The sequence below is a fragment of the Narcine bancroftii genome, chromosome 7 (genome assembly GCF_036971445.1).
Source record: "Narcine bancroftii isolate sNarBan1 chromosome 7, sNarBan1.hap1, whole genome shotgun sequence".
Classification (NCBI taxonomy): domain Eukaryota; kingdom Metazoa; phylum Chordata; class Chondrichthyes; order Torpediniformes; family Narcinidae; genus Narcine; species Narcine bancroftii.
This window is the reverse complement of record NC_091475.1, coordinates 14,675,285-14,688,203: the sequence shown is the minus strand read 5'-3', so window position 1 is coordinate 14,688,203 and position 12,919 is coordinate 14,675,285. Positions and strand designations below refer to the sequence as shown.

At 43.1% G+C, this 12,919-nt stretch overlaps 2 protein-coding genes and 1 long non-coding RNA gene across 15 annotated transcripts in view; 2 read left to right on the top strand and 1 right to left on the bottom strand.

Annotated features, from left to right (window-relative positions):
* sh3bgr (SH3 domain binding glutamate-rich protein) overlaps positions 1-9,859 on the bottom strand; it is a 44,700-nt gene extending 34,841 nt beyond the window's left edge. For 3 of the 8 annotated variants that reach the window (XM_069888936.1, XM_069888938.1, XM_069888940.1), the window contains exon 1: positions 257-461. In XM_069888936.1, the coding sequence (XP_069745037.1) occupies positions 257-301 (45 nt within the window). In that variant the 5' untranslated portion in view covers positions 302-461. Of the gene's footprint in view, positions 1-256; positions 463-4,422; positions 4,527-8,059; positions 8,221-8,310; positions 8,410-9,293 lie in introns of those variants that run through there. The other 5 variants (XM_069888937.1, XM_069888939.1, XM_069888941.1 and 2 more) reach the window with 4 other exon arrangements.
* Positions 632-4,103, top strand: LOC138738536 (uncharacterized). Its single transcript, XR_011341588.1, has 2 exons — positions 632-752; positions 3,737-4,103. It is a non-coding gene; the product is annotated as an uncharacterized lncRNA (long non-coding RNA).
* Positions 9,617-12,919, top strand: part of LOC138738531 (lebercilin-like protein) — a 57,205-nt gene continuing 53,902 nt past the window's right edge. For 4 of the 6 annotated variants that reach the window (XM_069888931.1, XM_069888930.1, XM_069888927.1 and 1 more), the window contains exon 1: positions 9,617-9,707. The gene's annotated coding sequence lies outside the window, so the exon portion shown is untranslated. Of the gene's footprint in view, positions 9,708-10,074; positions 10,209-12,919 lie in introns of those variants that run through there. The other 2 variants (XM_069888929.1, XM_069888928.1) reach the window with 2 other exon arrangements.

The following is a 12,919-nucleotide window of genomic DNA, read 5'->3' as shown; positions in this document are numbered from 1 at the left end:
TCTTCCCCTCTCTCTCTCTCTTCCCCTCTCTCTCTCTCTTTCTCTCTCTTCCCCTCTCTCTCTCTCTCAGGTTATAGTGGCTTAACCTGAAATTTGAAAGAAATCCATAATTTCATATGAACCGTTGAAACTTAAAGAGCCTTAAATGCAATGGTGGAAAAATGGGGGTCCGGGGCGAGCTGGTATGTGCTATCAGCTGTGCTGGATATAAAAAGAAACAGTGAATGAAGGGAGGGACACAAATAACCCCACTCACCGCGGTGGAACCGGACTGGGTTGCAATGAAGACCTTTATCACCATGGCTGGGGTGCTCCCAATCTCACTCCCGAAAGAAACAATCACCCCCTTCCAAAATAAAAACCCTCGACCGAGACGCGGAGTCTGCAAGCTCAGGCGCTCCCACCCACACACACACACACACACACACACACACGACACCCCCCAGCAGCGTTGCCCACAAGCCCCACCCCCCGGCCGAACCACTGATTGGCTGCATCGTCCCCCCCCCTTCCTCCTCCTTCGAGGGCGGGTCGACAGTGATACGATGAATGATTGGCCGCTTGACCGGTCAATCATACCCCCCCCCCCCCGCCGGGTCGGCTGCCTTGAGCCTCCCCTATATGGGTAAGTGAACGCGCCGGACCAATTGAGTTGGCCCGGTGGCAAGTCCGCGCTGGTTGGAAGTGAGCGAGTTAAACGTTCACGTTGCAGGAGCCCCCGGCCCAAAAAAGAGGTTTTGTCCCTGGAAATGGTAAGCCTTCAGAATATAAGGGACCGAAAGGCGCGTTGCATTCAATAGGGTTGAGGCGACTACTCAGTTTGGATGTGAAAACGATGGTGGGGAGGAGGGGGGTGGGGGGGTGGGAGGTGGGGGGGTGGGAGGGGGGTGGTGGGGGGGTGGGAGGGGGGGAGGTGGGGGGGTGGGAGGGGGGAGGTGGGGGGGTGGGAGGGGGGAGGGGGGAGGTGGGGGGTGGGTGGGAGGGGGGGAGGTGGGGAGGGGGGGAGGGGGAGGTGGGGGGGTGGGAGGGGGGAGGTGGGGAGGGGGGAGGGGGGGAGGTGGGGGGGTGGGAGGGGGGAGGTGGGGGGGTGGGAGGGGGGAGGTGGGGGGGTGGGAGGGGGGAGGTGGGGGGGTGGGAGGGGGGAGGTGGGGGAGGGGGGAGGTGGGGGGGTGGGAGGGGGGGAGGTGGGGAGGTGGGAGGGGGGAGGAGGAGGGGAGGGGGGGCAATAATACCCCCCAAAAAAAGTGAAAGCCACCAGTGCTGGAAGTTCATGTTGAAATGGCATCTGAGGGAGTGAAGTGACTCTGGAAGAGTGAGCACGAAACAACATTGCAGCACAGTGGAGGGAGGCCCTTGCCTTTCGCTCCACAGTGTGCTATTCTGACCTCCACCAACCCATTCAGCAAACTAAACCTTCCCCAGCTCACACACTTCACCTTTTCCTGACATCCATGTGCCTGTTGAAGATAAGAGGCTTTTCAAGCCCCCAATGTACCAGCCTCCACTACCCCTGACAATGCACACACCCCCTCACCCAAGATGTGTCCTGGTGTTTGCTGCCAGTCTGCCTTATGCTGCCAATGGTTGGTCTCATCATGTGGTCAACCTCTATTGTAACCTCTCACACTCCAAAAGGGAAATGTAGGCTGGTAAGGGTCAAAAGCAGATGGAAGATGAAAATCAACTGCTTACCCGGGAACGCTGACATTACAAACAGAAAATTCTAAAACACCCAGCGGGTCAGGCAATAAGAACTTAAGAAATAGAAGCAGGAGTAGGTCATCCCTCCTGTCGGGCCTGCTCTGCCATTCAATGAGATCATGGCTGATCTGATCATGGACTCAACTCCACCTCCCTGCCTTTTACCCATATCCCTTGATTCCTTTTTTTAATGTTAAAATCTGTCCATTCCATTGGGAAGAAGTGATTAACCTCTTACCATAAAACAATAGAACCCTACAGCACAGAAACAGGCCCTTCGGCCCTTCAGCCCTTCCATTCCATGCCAACATAATTTTCCGCCTAGTCTTTCGACATTATACAAAGCACTCAGTTTTCATGATATGAATTTTTCTCCACTAGAGAAACTGAACACAGGCTGTGTCACCATTTGCAGAGAGCCTTCATTCAGTCTATATGAGATTTTAGTTCCCTGCCATTTCAGTCCTTTGACCCTTTGGCTTCGTCATTGTTCCAACAATGCCCAATGGACAGCATTTAAACAGGTATATTGGAACCTGAAGGACTTCACATTAAATTCAATATTTTGAGATAACCAACTGCTCCATTTAACATCAGAGCAATGAAAATAGAACATCTGGGTGCAAATGTGGTAAGTAAAAAAAAAAATAAAATTCAGATCAGAAATTAGCAAATGAGAAAAAAAATGATAGTTTTAAGATACAGAGAGGGTGGGGGAGGGATGGATCAGACAAGGGTCCTCATCTGTATGGAGTCATCCACTTAATTGATCAATAAGGACAGTTACAGTGGGACTAAACATGAAAATTGACATGTAAAAATTGTTGCTAAAACCTGAAATCAAGAAGAGATTGCTGGAAATGCCATCCAGTGTTAGTGGGGGAAAAAAACCAACTGAATTAAGATTGCAGATGGATAGCCTTATAACCAAACTAGTCAGCTCTGATACAACCATTTTCTGAAATTGTTTAATTTGATGTTGAGTACCAAAGGTTTAAAGTATCCGGACAAAAGATGAGATTCTATTCAAATTTATTTTGAACTTCATTGAAGCAGTCCAGGAGGTCATAGATAGATCAGTGGGTTAAAAAATTAAAGTTGACAGGTCACTTCAGAATCCCCTATGTGGTAAAGCGGTCATCCAATCTCCATTCAGTGCATTAGATTGCATGTGAACTTCCCCCTTTCTCTCTCTCTCTCTAACTGCCTTCATTGATCCATTAACAAGATGGTTTCACAGACATTAGAATCAACTGGGCAACTCTTGCATCACCCTATTTTAAGGGAAAATTAATTAAGAAAAATGGATTCTTTTAAAATAGTCACATTACAGGTAAACAATGTTTGAATAGATTAGCCAATGCTTTGTTTGTTGTATATTTGGTAATGAATGTGTATTATTCACACTGAAGATGGGACGAAGTTGCAGTGCTTTGAAGATATACAGAGATATTCCATTTGTTTTATCCATGTCTCCTCCATCTTTTTGTAAAATTAAACTAACTTATTTTCTCACTCTGCAGTTCAGATGCAGGGTCTTTAAACCTGAAGGTTTAACCTGCTTTCTCCTTCCACTGATGCAGTTTGAGCTACTGAATGTTTTCAGCATTGTCTGTTTTCAGTTTTATTTTCTGGCATCTGCAGCATTTTGATTTTGTAACTGATGTATCCCACATTTCCAACACTGAAACCTTTCTCTCATTTCTTTGTCCTCATTCACCTTCAGTTTAAATTTCCTTCAGATTTATAGTTTGCAATGAACACATTTTCAAATCCTCTTTCAACCAGCAGCAAGCAACATAATTCACATTGCAATATCTTTTGGTTTCCAGACTTGTAACTCATTCCCTTTGTTCTCTCTATGCTCCCTCCCCAACTTCTCTGCAACTTAAAACATTTCATTTGCTGGATCTGACGAAAATTCCATCTCTCTCCACAGATAATTTGAGCCAGAGTGTTTTCAGCATTTTCCATTGTTAAACCTGCGTTTTCAGCCTCAGTAACCTATTTTTCTCTCTCTCTTGATCATCAACAGACATGGGAGTGATCATGGATGGATTCTTGAGGACTTCAGATTCAGCAGTATTGGAGGAGATGGAAAACCCACAGAAGCGATTCTATTTTATAACCAAGTTAGTAGAAATAAAGTTAGCCAAAGGCAATCATAACCAGATGGACTACTGAGGAATGGCGCTTGAGGAGAAAGATGTGGGAAAACATGATCAAAATTGCAAATAGGCTGAGAAAGGCAGGCAAAACTGATGACATGAACTTGTACCCCAAGATTCTTATGTAAATCAATGCTTGTGAGATCTCCGCTGTTTATATGTCTGGTCAGTATTAAATGACCCAAAATGCATTTTCACACATATCTCAATTAAATTCCATCTGACTCTGCTCCACCTAATTTTCCATCTGATCCACATCCCTGTAACTTTGAGGAATCAAGGCTAAACCTTGATTCTCTGTAATTAATCTTGTGAACTGCAGGACTTCACCCAGTGTGGGCCCAGAGAGGAAAGTTGGAGAATGATCAAAAATTAGAAGGGTTGTCAAGGCAAGACATGTATTATTAACAAACAGCCGTCCTTACTTGCACACAAAGGAATTTTCAAAAATAATACACACACACACCAAGTAGCCGAATAAAGGAGGATTAAACTTCCATAGTACCCATCCACCCACAGGTATGGTATACTGCGTAACTAAATGAGTACATACACATTAATCTGATCTCCAGTGTTGCTGTTGTTTGGTATCTGGGATGGGCCCATTGCAGTCGGTCCTCTAGAGCCTCGCAGCCTGGAGTTCAGCAATGGTCACAACTAACGAATACATAGACAGGAATAAATACAAAAAATAACTACACATCAGGTGAGAATAAATGACTGCTAAACATTCTCAACTCCTGATTGGGAGTTGACAGTACCCACCAACTCTCTCTATCTCTAGCAGACACAGCACACTAACAAACAGTCTTCATTCATCCATCATTATCAGTGAAGACCTCAACATCATTACTCACTTTAAAATTGGATATAGTGTGTCCAAAGATGACTGGATAAGCCAATTCGGGCATGGACCTTCGTGGCACATTTTGGGCAGACGTGTGTCGGCACTGCAGTTGTTGGACTGATGGCTCTTGACTTGCACAGCTCGCACTTATATTGTGCTTCAGCACTGCACCTTGCTTTTAAGCTTGACAGTCGATGTGGATAATGCTGCACCAGGTAGGGAAGTTTTGTGACAGCTTTTCGCAGGTGGTCGTGACTATGTCAAGCGACTTCAGGGAGGCCCTTCGTGTGTCTTTGTCATGTTTCTTCTGTCCTCCATGCGAGCATCTATCAACAGAGAGTTCCCCAAAAAGAAACTGCTTGGGTATGCGCTCGTCTGGCATACGGATGACGTGACCTGCCCACTGGGTCTGTGCTCTCCTCAGCAGTGTGTGGACTGATGGTCGACTTGCTCTAGGGAGAACGTCAGTGTCCGTTACTTTGTCTTGCCATCTGATGCCTAATATTTTTCAAAGACAAGTCACGTGAAAATGGTTGAGCTGTCTTGCATGCCTTCGATACACAGTTCACATTTGACAGGCATACAGGAGGGTGGTGAGTACCATGGCTCTGTAGACCTTCAGTTTTTTTTTTGCTGGACCGATTCCTCGACATTCCCATACAGTGGAACACAGCCTTCTGAAAGCAGAACTTGCCTTTGCTATTCTGCAGTTAACTTCAACATCAGTGGTCAATGTTTGGGGAGGTGAGTGAACTGGTCCACTGCCTGTAGTTTCTGCCTTAGTGATTTTGGGTTCTGCGTATGGAACATGAGGAGCAGACTGGTACATTACTTCAGTCTTTTTAATGTTGACTGTGAATCCAAAGTTGACACCAGCCATGGAGAATTTGTCCATACTGACTTGCATCTCTGGCTCTGAGCCAGCGTACAGGCCACAGTCATTGGCAAAGAGAAAATCTTTCAGAACTGTCTCCTTCACTTTGGTAACAGTTTGAAGTATCCTCAGGTTGAAGAGCTTCCCATCCCCTCTGTACCTGAGGCTGATTCCAGCATCACTGTTGCAGAAGGCATCATTTAGCATGGCAGTAAATGTCATGCTGAACAGTGTGGCTGCAAGCACACGGCCCTACTTGATGCCATTGATGACTGGGAATGGCTGAGAGGACTCTCTGCCGGCCAGCACTCTGGTCATCATAGGATTGGCGGGACAGCTGAACTTTGACATGATCCTCCACAGGCCTTGTCGGCTGACAATGTCGAAGGCTTTCATGGTCAACAATGGTTGTGTAGAGTTCACGATACTGTTCCTGACTCTTGTCCTGAAGTTGGTGCACGGCAAAAATCATGTCAATAGTCCCATGACCTTTGCAGAACCCACACTGTGACCCCGACAACAGGCCCAGCTCCAGATGAGTGACCCGATGATTTAGCAGGTCTCTTGCAAGGGTTTTTAATAAACAGTAAACGGCATTGCCCTTGGCTTGGGATCCGAGACCAGCCCATCACAGTCGACCCTCCGGAGCTGCCCGTGGCCTACAGCCTGGAGTTCAGTGATGGTCTCCAATGTAGCAGTAAGAACAGAAAAAGACAAAAATCTCCACATGCTTCTTTTTTAGTGCAGGGCCTTTCCATCTGGCCTGCAAGGATCAATCACCTGACAGCTTCACCTGTGGGCAGATCTAACCCTTGATTGGCAGGTGAGGTCACTTCCAATCTTAGGTTCGCCAGAGAGGTCACTTAACCCTCCCCAATCCACATTCTGATCAGTTTCCAGCTGGAGAGAGTTCATACGACCTTCCACAATCCACACCACGAGTCTTGAAGAGGTTATACATTTTCTTGGGAAGGGGTAGCTATACTGTGATAATCCATTGAAATTTTTGTAATAATGAAACAATAATGCTTTCGGACATGTGTGTTGTGAGTTCCTTTCCCATTCCCATATCCCATCTACTTTCTCCTTTCCACATCCAGTTGTTTTGCCTTTCCTTGCTCTGATCTCGTGGCAAGCAGTGAGCTGAGAAAAACAAAATAATAGGGAAAACCTGCAGATGCCAGAAATCTGAAATAAAACCTGAAAACGCTGGATCTGCTCAGTGGGTCATGTAGAACCTGTGAAACATGGAAATCTACAGTCACTAGGCCCTTTCAAACTGCCATGTAAAATTGGGTTAACTGGGCAAATCCCCAGTTACGCTGCAGTTAGAAAAGATCTGACCTGGTCAATCCTTGAAGGGACCAGAATGAGGATCCAAATTTTACAAAAGAGTGTCTTCAGCACTGGCCCATGAATTACAACTTATTAAACTGTTAATCATGAAACTAGATGGGGCCACATTTGGCCTATTATTTTGCTCAGATATCAGACCAACTACCCCCCAACCTCCAACTACCATCTGTTGTTCAAACTGGCCTTCTTATAAGCTAACCTCTGGTGTCAAACTGCCTCTTTTACCCTGTCAGACACATTCCATGCTGTTTCAGTAGTGGACAAGTATGCTATTTAATGATTCAACCAAATCCACAGACTGTGGGTGGGGATTCAAGTTTCAACATTTTCCTGATGAGCTTTTCAAACATCTTTGTGATGATAGCTGCTGGTTGGAAAAATTGAACCAAAACATCCACATCCTGTCAACTGTCTGCCACGGACAATTTCCACTAAAATAATAATTTTGCAGCAAGATGAGTCTTCTAAGAAATAGCCAGTCAAATCGTTTAAAAGCAGAACTAAATTGATCTCATACTTAACAACACTAGGTGGATTCCCAAAACAAATTGGCATTTCTGGTGTACTGCTTGCCAACTAACCAGATCTCAGGCACAAGGCTAAAAAAAGTTCATCAATAGTTAGAGAGGAGTTTTTAAGAGGTGTTTTCAAAAAGGTGAGTGGGAGGAGAATTTAAAAAAAAAATTATACGAGATTATAATTAGCTTGTTGAAAAGATCAGACTAGAACAGATACATGTACTGTTCCCCCATCGATCTACCGTTAATGAATGGAGTAATGGCATACAACATTAATTTATTAAAAATGTCACTAAATTCCTTGAGGTTAAAACTTAACTGATAAAATTCCAAAAATGTTTAAGGTATTAATTAGTTTTCAAGATAAAATTATGACATTAGTTTATTCCATGCTGTATCAAACATACCAAGTAGTGCAAAGCATACAAAAGCAGTCCAAAATATCCTTTTCCTTCTATCTGAAAACATCAGCCTCAGATAGAAAACTGAAGATTTGGCTCACTGATATGCCACATCATTTCAAATACAATAATCTCCAATTATTAAGAATACAAATTTTAAAGCAAAATGAAATGATTCAGAAAACAATACTTACAGTAAAAATCCTGTGACCTGTACGATCAAAAGCAACACAATACACAGAAGACAGATGTCCAAGAATCCTCCTATGCATCTTTATGTGATGATAGCTGCTGGTTGGAAAAATTGAACCAAAACGTCCACATCCTGTCAACTGTCTGCCACGGACAATTTCCACTAAAATAATAATTTTGCAGCAAGATGAGTCTTCTAAGAAATATCCAGTCAAATCGTTTAAAAGCAGAACTAAATTGATCTCATACTTACCAACACTAGGTGGATTCCCATAACGAACTGGCATTTCTGGTGGTCTCCCTCTATGAAGAGAGGCAAAAGCTGAACCTCTCCATACTATCTGTTTGCAATCTTAAACAAGAAAAGTATGATTAATGACAACTGAGTCCATGATCTACCTCAGGTAGTCAGGGAACCCAGTTAAACTTACCTGAGTCACAACCACAGGTGATTTGAAAATGAAAATGCCGACCCACTTATGCCGGTGATGTGAGCGCTTGCGTGCGTGCAGCCAGCATCCAGCATCCAATCGCCAGGTTGGAATTTTCATGGGTAGATCCCCCTTGCCCCAGTAATCACACCTGGGTCCCAGGAGGGCCACCCAGGTGCTGCAGTTTAAAAGAGGCTACTGTGATTGTCGTCAAAGCATGGAAATGCTGGAGGAACTCAACCAATCTCACAGCGTCCATAGGAGGTAAAGATATATTACCAACAATCTGGGCCTGAGCTCATCCTCAAGGTATGAGTGAAAATAGACAGGCATCTGAATTAAAGTCTGGGGAAAGAAAGGAGGAAGGATTGGGGGGGGGGGGGGGGAGCAGTCCACGCCCACAGACAAAAGGTGTAAATTGGATATAATAAGTGAGAATTGATTTTGGCTCTGTGAAAGGAGACAGAGGGAAAAGAGAGAGAGAGGGGGGCAGCTAGAGGATAGGAGACTGGGAAGAAGATGGGGGAGGGGTGCAATTTAACTGAACACTGGAGAAGTTGATGTAAATGCCCTCGGGTTGGAATATGAAATATGAGGTGCTGTTCCTCTCATTTGCAGGTGATCTTAGTCTGGCAGAGCATGAGACCACAGACAGACAGACAGGTCTCCAAAGGAATGGGATGGGGAATTGAAATGGGTGTCCACTGGGACATCCCCGCTATCGCGACGAACAGAGCTCCAGACGTCTTTATCAGACTCCCGCTTTTACCAAGTTTTCCAGGCTCTTTCTTACCATCTCACGTACCTCAATTCTGGTCACTATGCCGGAAACTGGGAGTTAAGAAAGTGGACAGAGGCTGGGATATGCCTTGGGACCCAAACACCGTACAGTATGGAGGTGGTGATGACTGAGCTGGAGAACTGGCAGCTTTGGACCAGTTCTTGCCCATATCGAGATGCATCCATTATCCACGTGTTGAACTGCAAACATGTTCTCTTGGGGAAATAAAGGCGGAGGGCGAGAGTTTCTCCAGTCGCTGGAAGCACAAACAGGGGAGGCTGCGTTTCCAGGGCGATGGAACTAAATATTTGATACACTGGGTTCGATTCACGACCCACTGTTACGCAGTCATCCTTTCAGCCAGATTCACACGGCAATGCTGCACGTCCTATGGACACTTCGTGTCTCTTCCAGCGTCTTCTTTCCTACAATCAACCGGTAAGTCATATTGACTGGATTTCCTCCAAGGTATGAGATGTGTTAATGACCCTTTGAAAGCCAATGCCCATCCATCATTGTTCGCTAACAACTTAGAGCAATGGATATTTTCCGACAGTCTTTAGTTGCAACCCCTCTTCACTCTGGCGTTTTCTGAGAGGGAACACCCTCTCCTCAGAAAAAGCAAAGCTATTTTAAACGATAACGAGCGTCAAATGTCATGAAGGACGATAATAAATTGTTTCCATGGATTCTTCCCAGCGTTTTGGTTTGAATTGTGACATAACAGAGGAACCCGTTTTACAGTGTGATCATTTGAGAAAAAAACCTTTGAAATTGATGAGCTGATTGTACCCCCACTCCTGCCCTTATCTACCATCTGGCCTTATCCACTCCTGTTAGTATGGAAACAAAAATGACAGAGAATGGCAGAATCTCTGCTATTACCAATAGAACATCTGTGCGATGAATACTTTTATGGAAGATTACCCACCAAATGTGGTATAGAACCTATAATAATTGAATTATGCCCACTAAACTATCCATTTCGTATTGTTGCAAACGTGATGGTTTACTTTGGACCAAAGGTCATTAGTGCAGTAGAGTATTTTCTTAGAGATTTTTATCTGAAATACATCGCTTAAAAGCTGGTGAAAATAGATGCAGTATCCAACAAAAGTATACTTGAAATAAAAACAGAAAATATTAGAAGTATTTAGTAAGTCAGCTATGATGAAAGACAACAACCCGGTTGGTCTTAACCTGCTGAGGACTTCTAGATTTTCTGTGAGTGGGGACTAGATCTAATGTAGTACCCCAAAGTGCTGGCAAAGCACAGGATCCATAAGAAGTTGACTTTTGTGCACTTTGGTGTACTGGACTAGACACCAGCATCTGCAGAGTTTCTTGTTTCCTTCCATAGATGTAATGGAATAGTTCTCCAAGCAAAGTAGATCTTACTTTATTCCTTACACATGTTTCTGATGTTATTTCCATTCAATGAAAACTGATTTCCCTTAGTTCTAAGCACCACACCTTATGAACACAAGCAAGTGCCAGGATACATTTATATTTGGACCTTTTACCTCAGCAACCAACCTTCGTAAATAGTCTAAAGCAGGGAGTGTTTGGCTGAACGTTTGAATGTGAAGGATAAGCACCTGAGTCAGCTCTGATTGCACAAATATTCTTCATGCATCAAAAGTGATTTGATCAAGAGTAGGAGCACAAGTTCATATTTATTGCCCCTCCCTTATCCAATATTCAAACCATCACAACCTGAGATCAACCACACCATCAAGTCTGAGGATGAGAGGTGACTTAGTAGAGATTATGAGAGGGTTGGTGACTTTACAGATCTTTGGTTCTTTATTTGCTTAATTTATATCATCTTTTCTTTGTTGCATTTGGGTATGGGAGGGAGGGGAGAGAGGTAGGGAAAAACAAACTCAATGTTATATACTAATAATATTGAAAGAGATTGGATTTTTATGAGTCTTTGAAAATCAAAATAAAATATTCAAAAAAAATCAGATTATGAGAGGCCTAGATAGGATGGATAGCCAGCAACTTTTTTCCAAGCAAAAATGTCCAATACCAGAGGACATCTGTTTAAGGTTAATGGAGAAAGGTTTATGGGAGATATAAGAGGTGCGGTAAGTTTTTTCCATAGACTGTAGTGGGTGCGTGGAATGCATTACCAGGTGTGATGGTGGAAGTTGGTACAATAGGAACATTCAAAAGACACACGGGCTCATGGATGTAAGAAAAGTAGAGGGTTATGGGTGTGAGGGAGGGAAGGCTTAGATTGACATGGAGTAGGTTTACAAAGGTCAGCACAACATTGTGAGCCAAGGGCTCCATACTGTGCTGCACTGTACTATACTACACTACACGATCTTCTGGACCCTACCTACCAAAAGAGTCAAATATGTCACTGAAGGCCATGTAGCTAACAGCCACTGGCCAAGTCTCATCAATCATTTTTATTACTTCCTCAAAAGAAGAACCTTACAAACTGAGAACTTTTTTTTACCTCATTTTAAATTGGACAGTTGAGTAATTGAGCTAATGCAAGACCTCATCCACCTCTTGAAATAAATACATGGTCGCCGAGGCATCCAGCTAGAATCAAAGATACTGGACAGAGAGATAGAGGGTGGGGGGGGGGATGGAAAGAGATGGGGAAGGGGAAAGAGAGAGTCTTCTGTTTTATGAGCTTCCTGTTTATGTTGTAATTGCTAATAGGCCAATAAAAAAAAATTTTTTAATCCCTCAACAGTTTGGATATTCTACAGTCTATAAGAATATTTAGAGAAATGGTAAAACTAAACAAAAATGGGAACAAGATTTAAATATAAAGATAAAAAAGGAAACATGGGAGAAGTTATGCTCTGGAACGATGAGAAATACAATAAATACGAGGCTGCGTATGATACAATATAATTGGTTACACAGACTATACATTACACCGCAAAAGTTAAATAAATGGGACCCAACAGTATCTGATAGATGTTTTCGATGTAAAAAAGAAAGGGGAACAACAATTCATGCAATCTGGACATGTGAGAGAGTAGAAAAATTTTGGGATGATCTCAATCAGATATTAAATAAAATAACAGAAAACAATATACCAAAGAATCCAGAGATCTTTCTCCTAAGTAACATAAAAAATAAAGAATTTGGAATTGACTTGGAGGATGCACAAAAAAGATTTGTTAAGATAGCCCTAGCTGTAGCAAAAAAATGTATTATGTCAACCTGGAAATTGGAAGATAATTTGAAAATACAACAATGGTATATAGAAATGAATAAATGTATTCCATTAGAAAAAATAACATATAGTTTAAGAAATAATATTGAAATATTCGAACAAGTATGGGAGCCTTACATTAAATACAATAGCGAAAACCTACCGGGAACAAACATTACCTAAGTTGATGGAAGGAGAAGAAAAGAAAAGAATGGACTCAGTAGAATTTCTGGTGTATTTTTGTTGAATGACAACATTGTCTAACTGAATTAATGCAACCTAGATTGTATAACTAAAATGGATGAGAGGGGGGGGGATGGGGGGGTGGCTTGGGAGGAGGGAGGGGGGAGGGAGAAAAAGTCACTGTAAATGTGTGGAAAAGAAAAAGTGTATATCATGGCTATTGTGATTTATGGTGTGAAAAATAAAAAATTTAAAAAAAAAAAAAAAAAAAGAATAT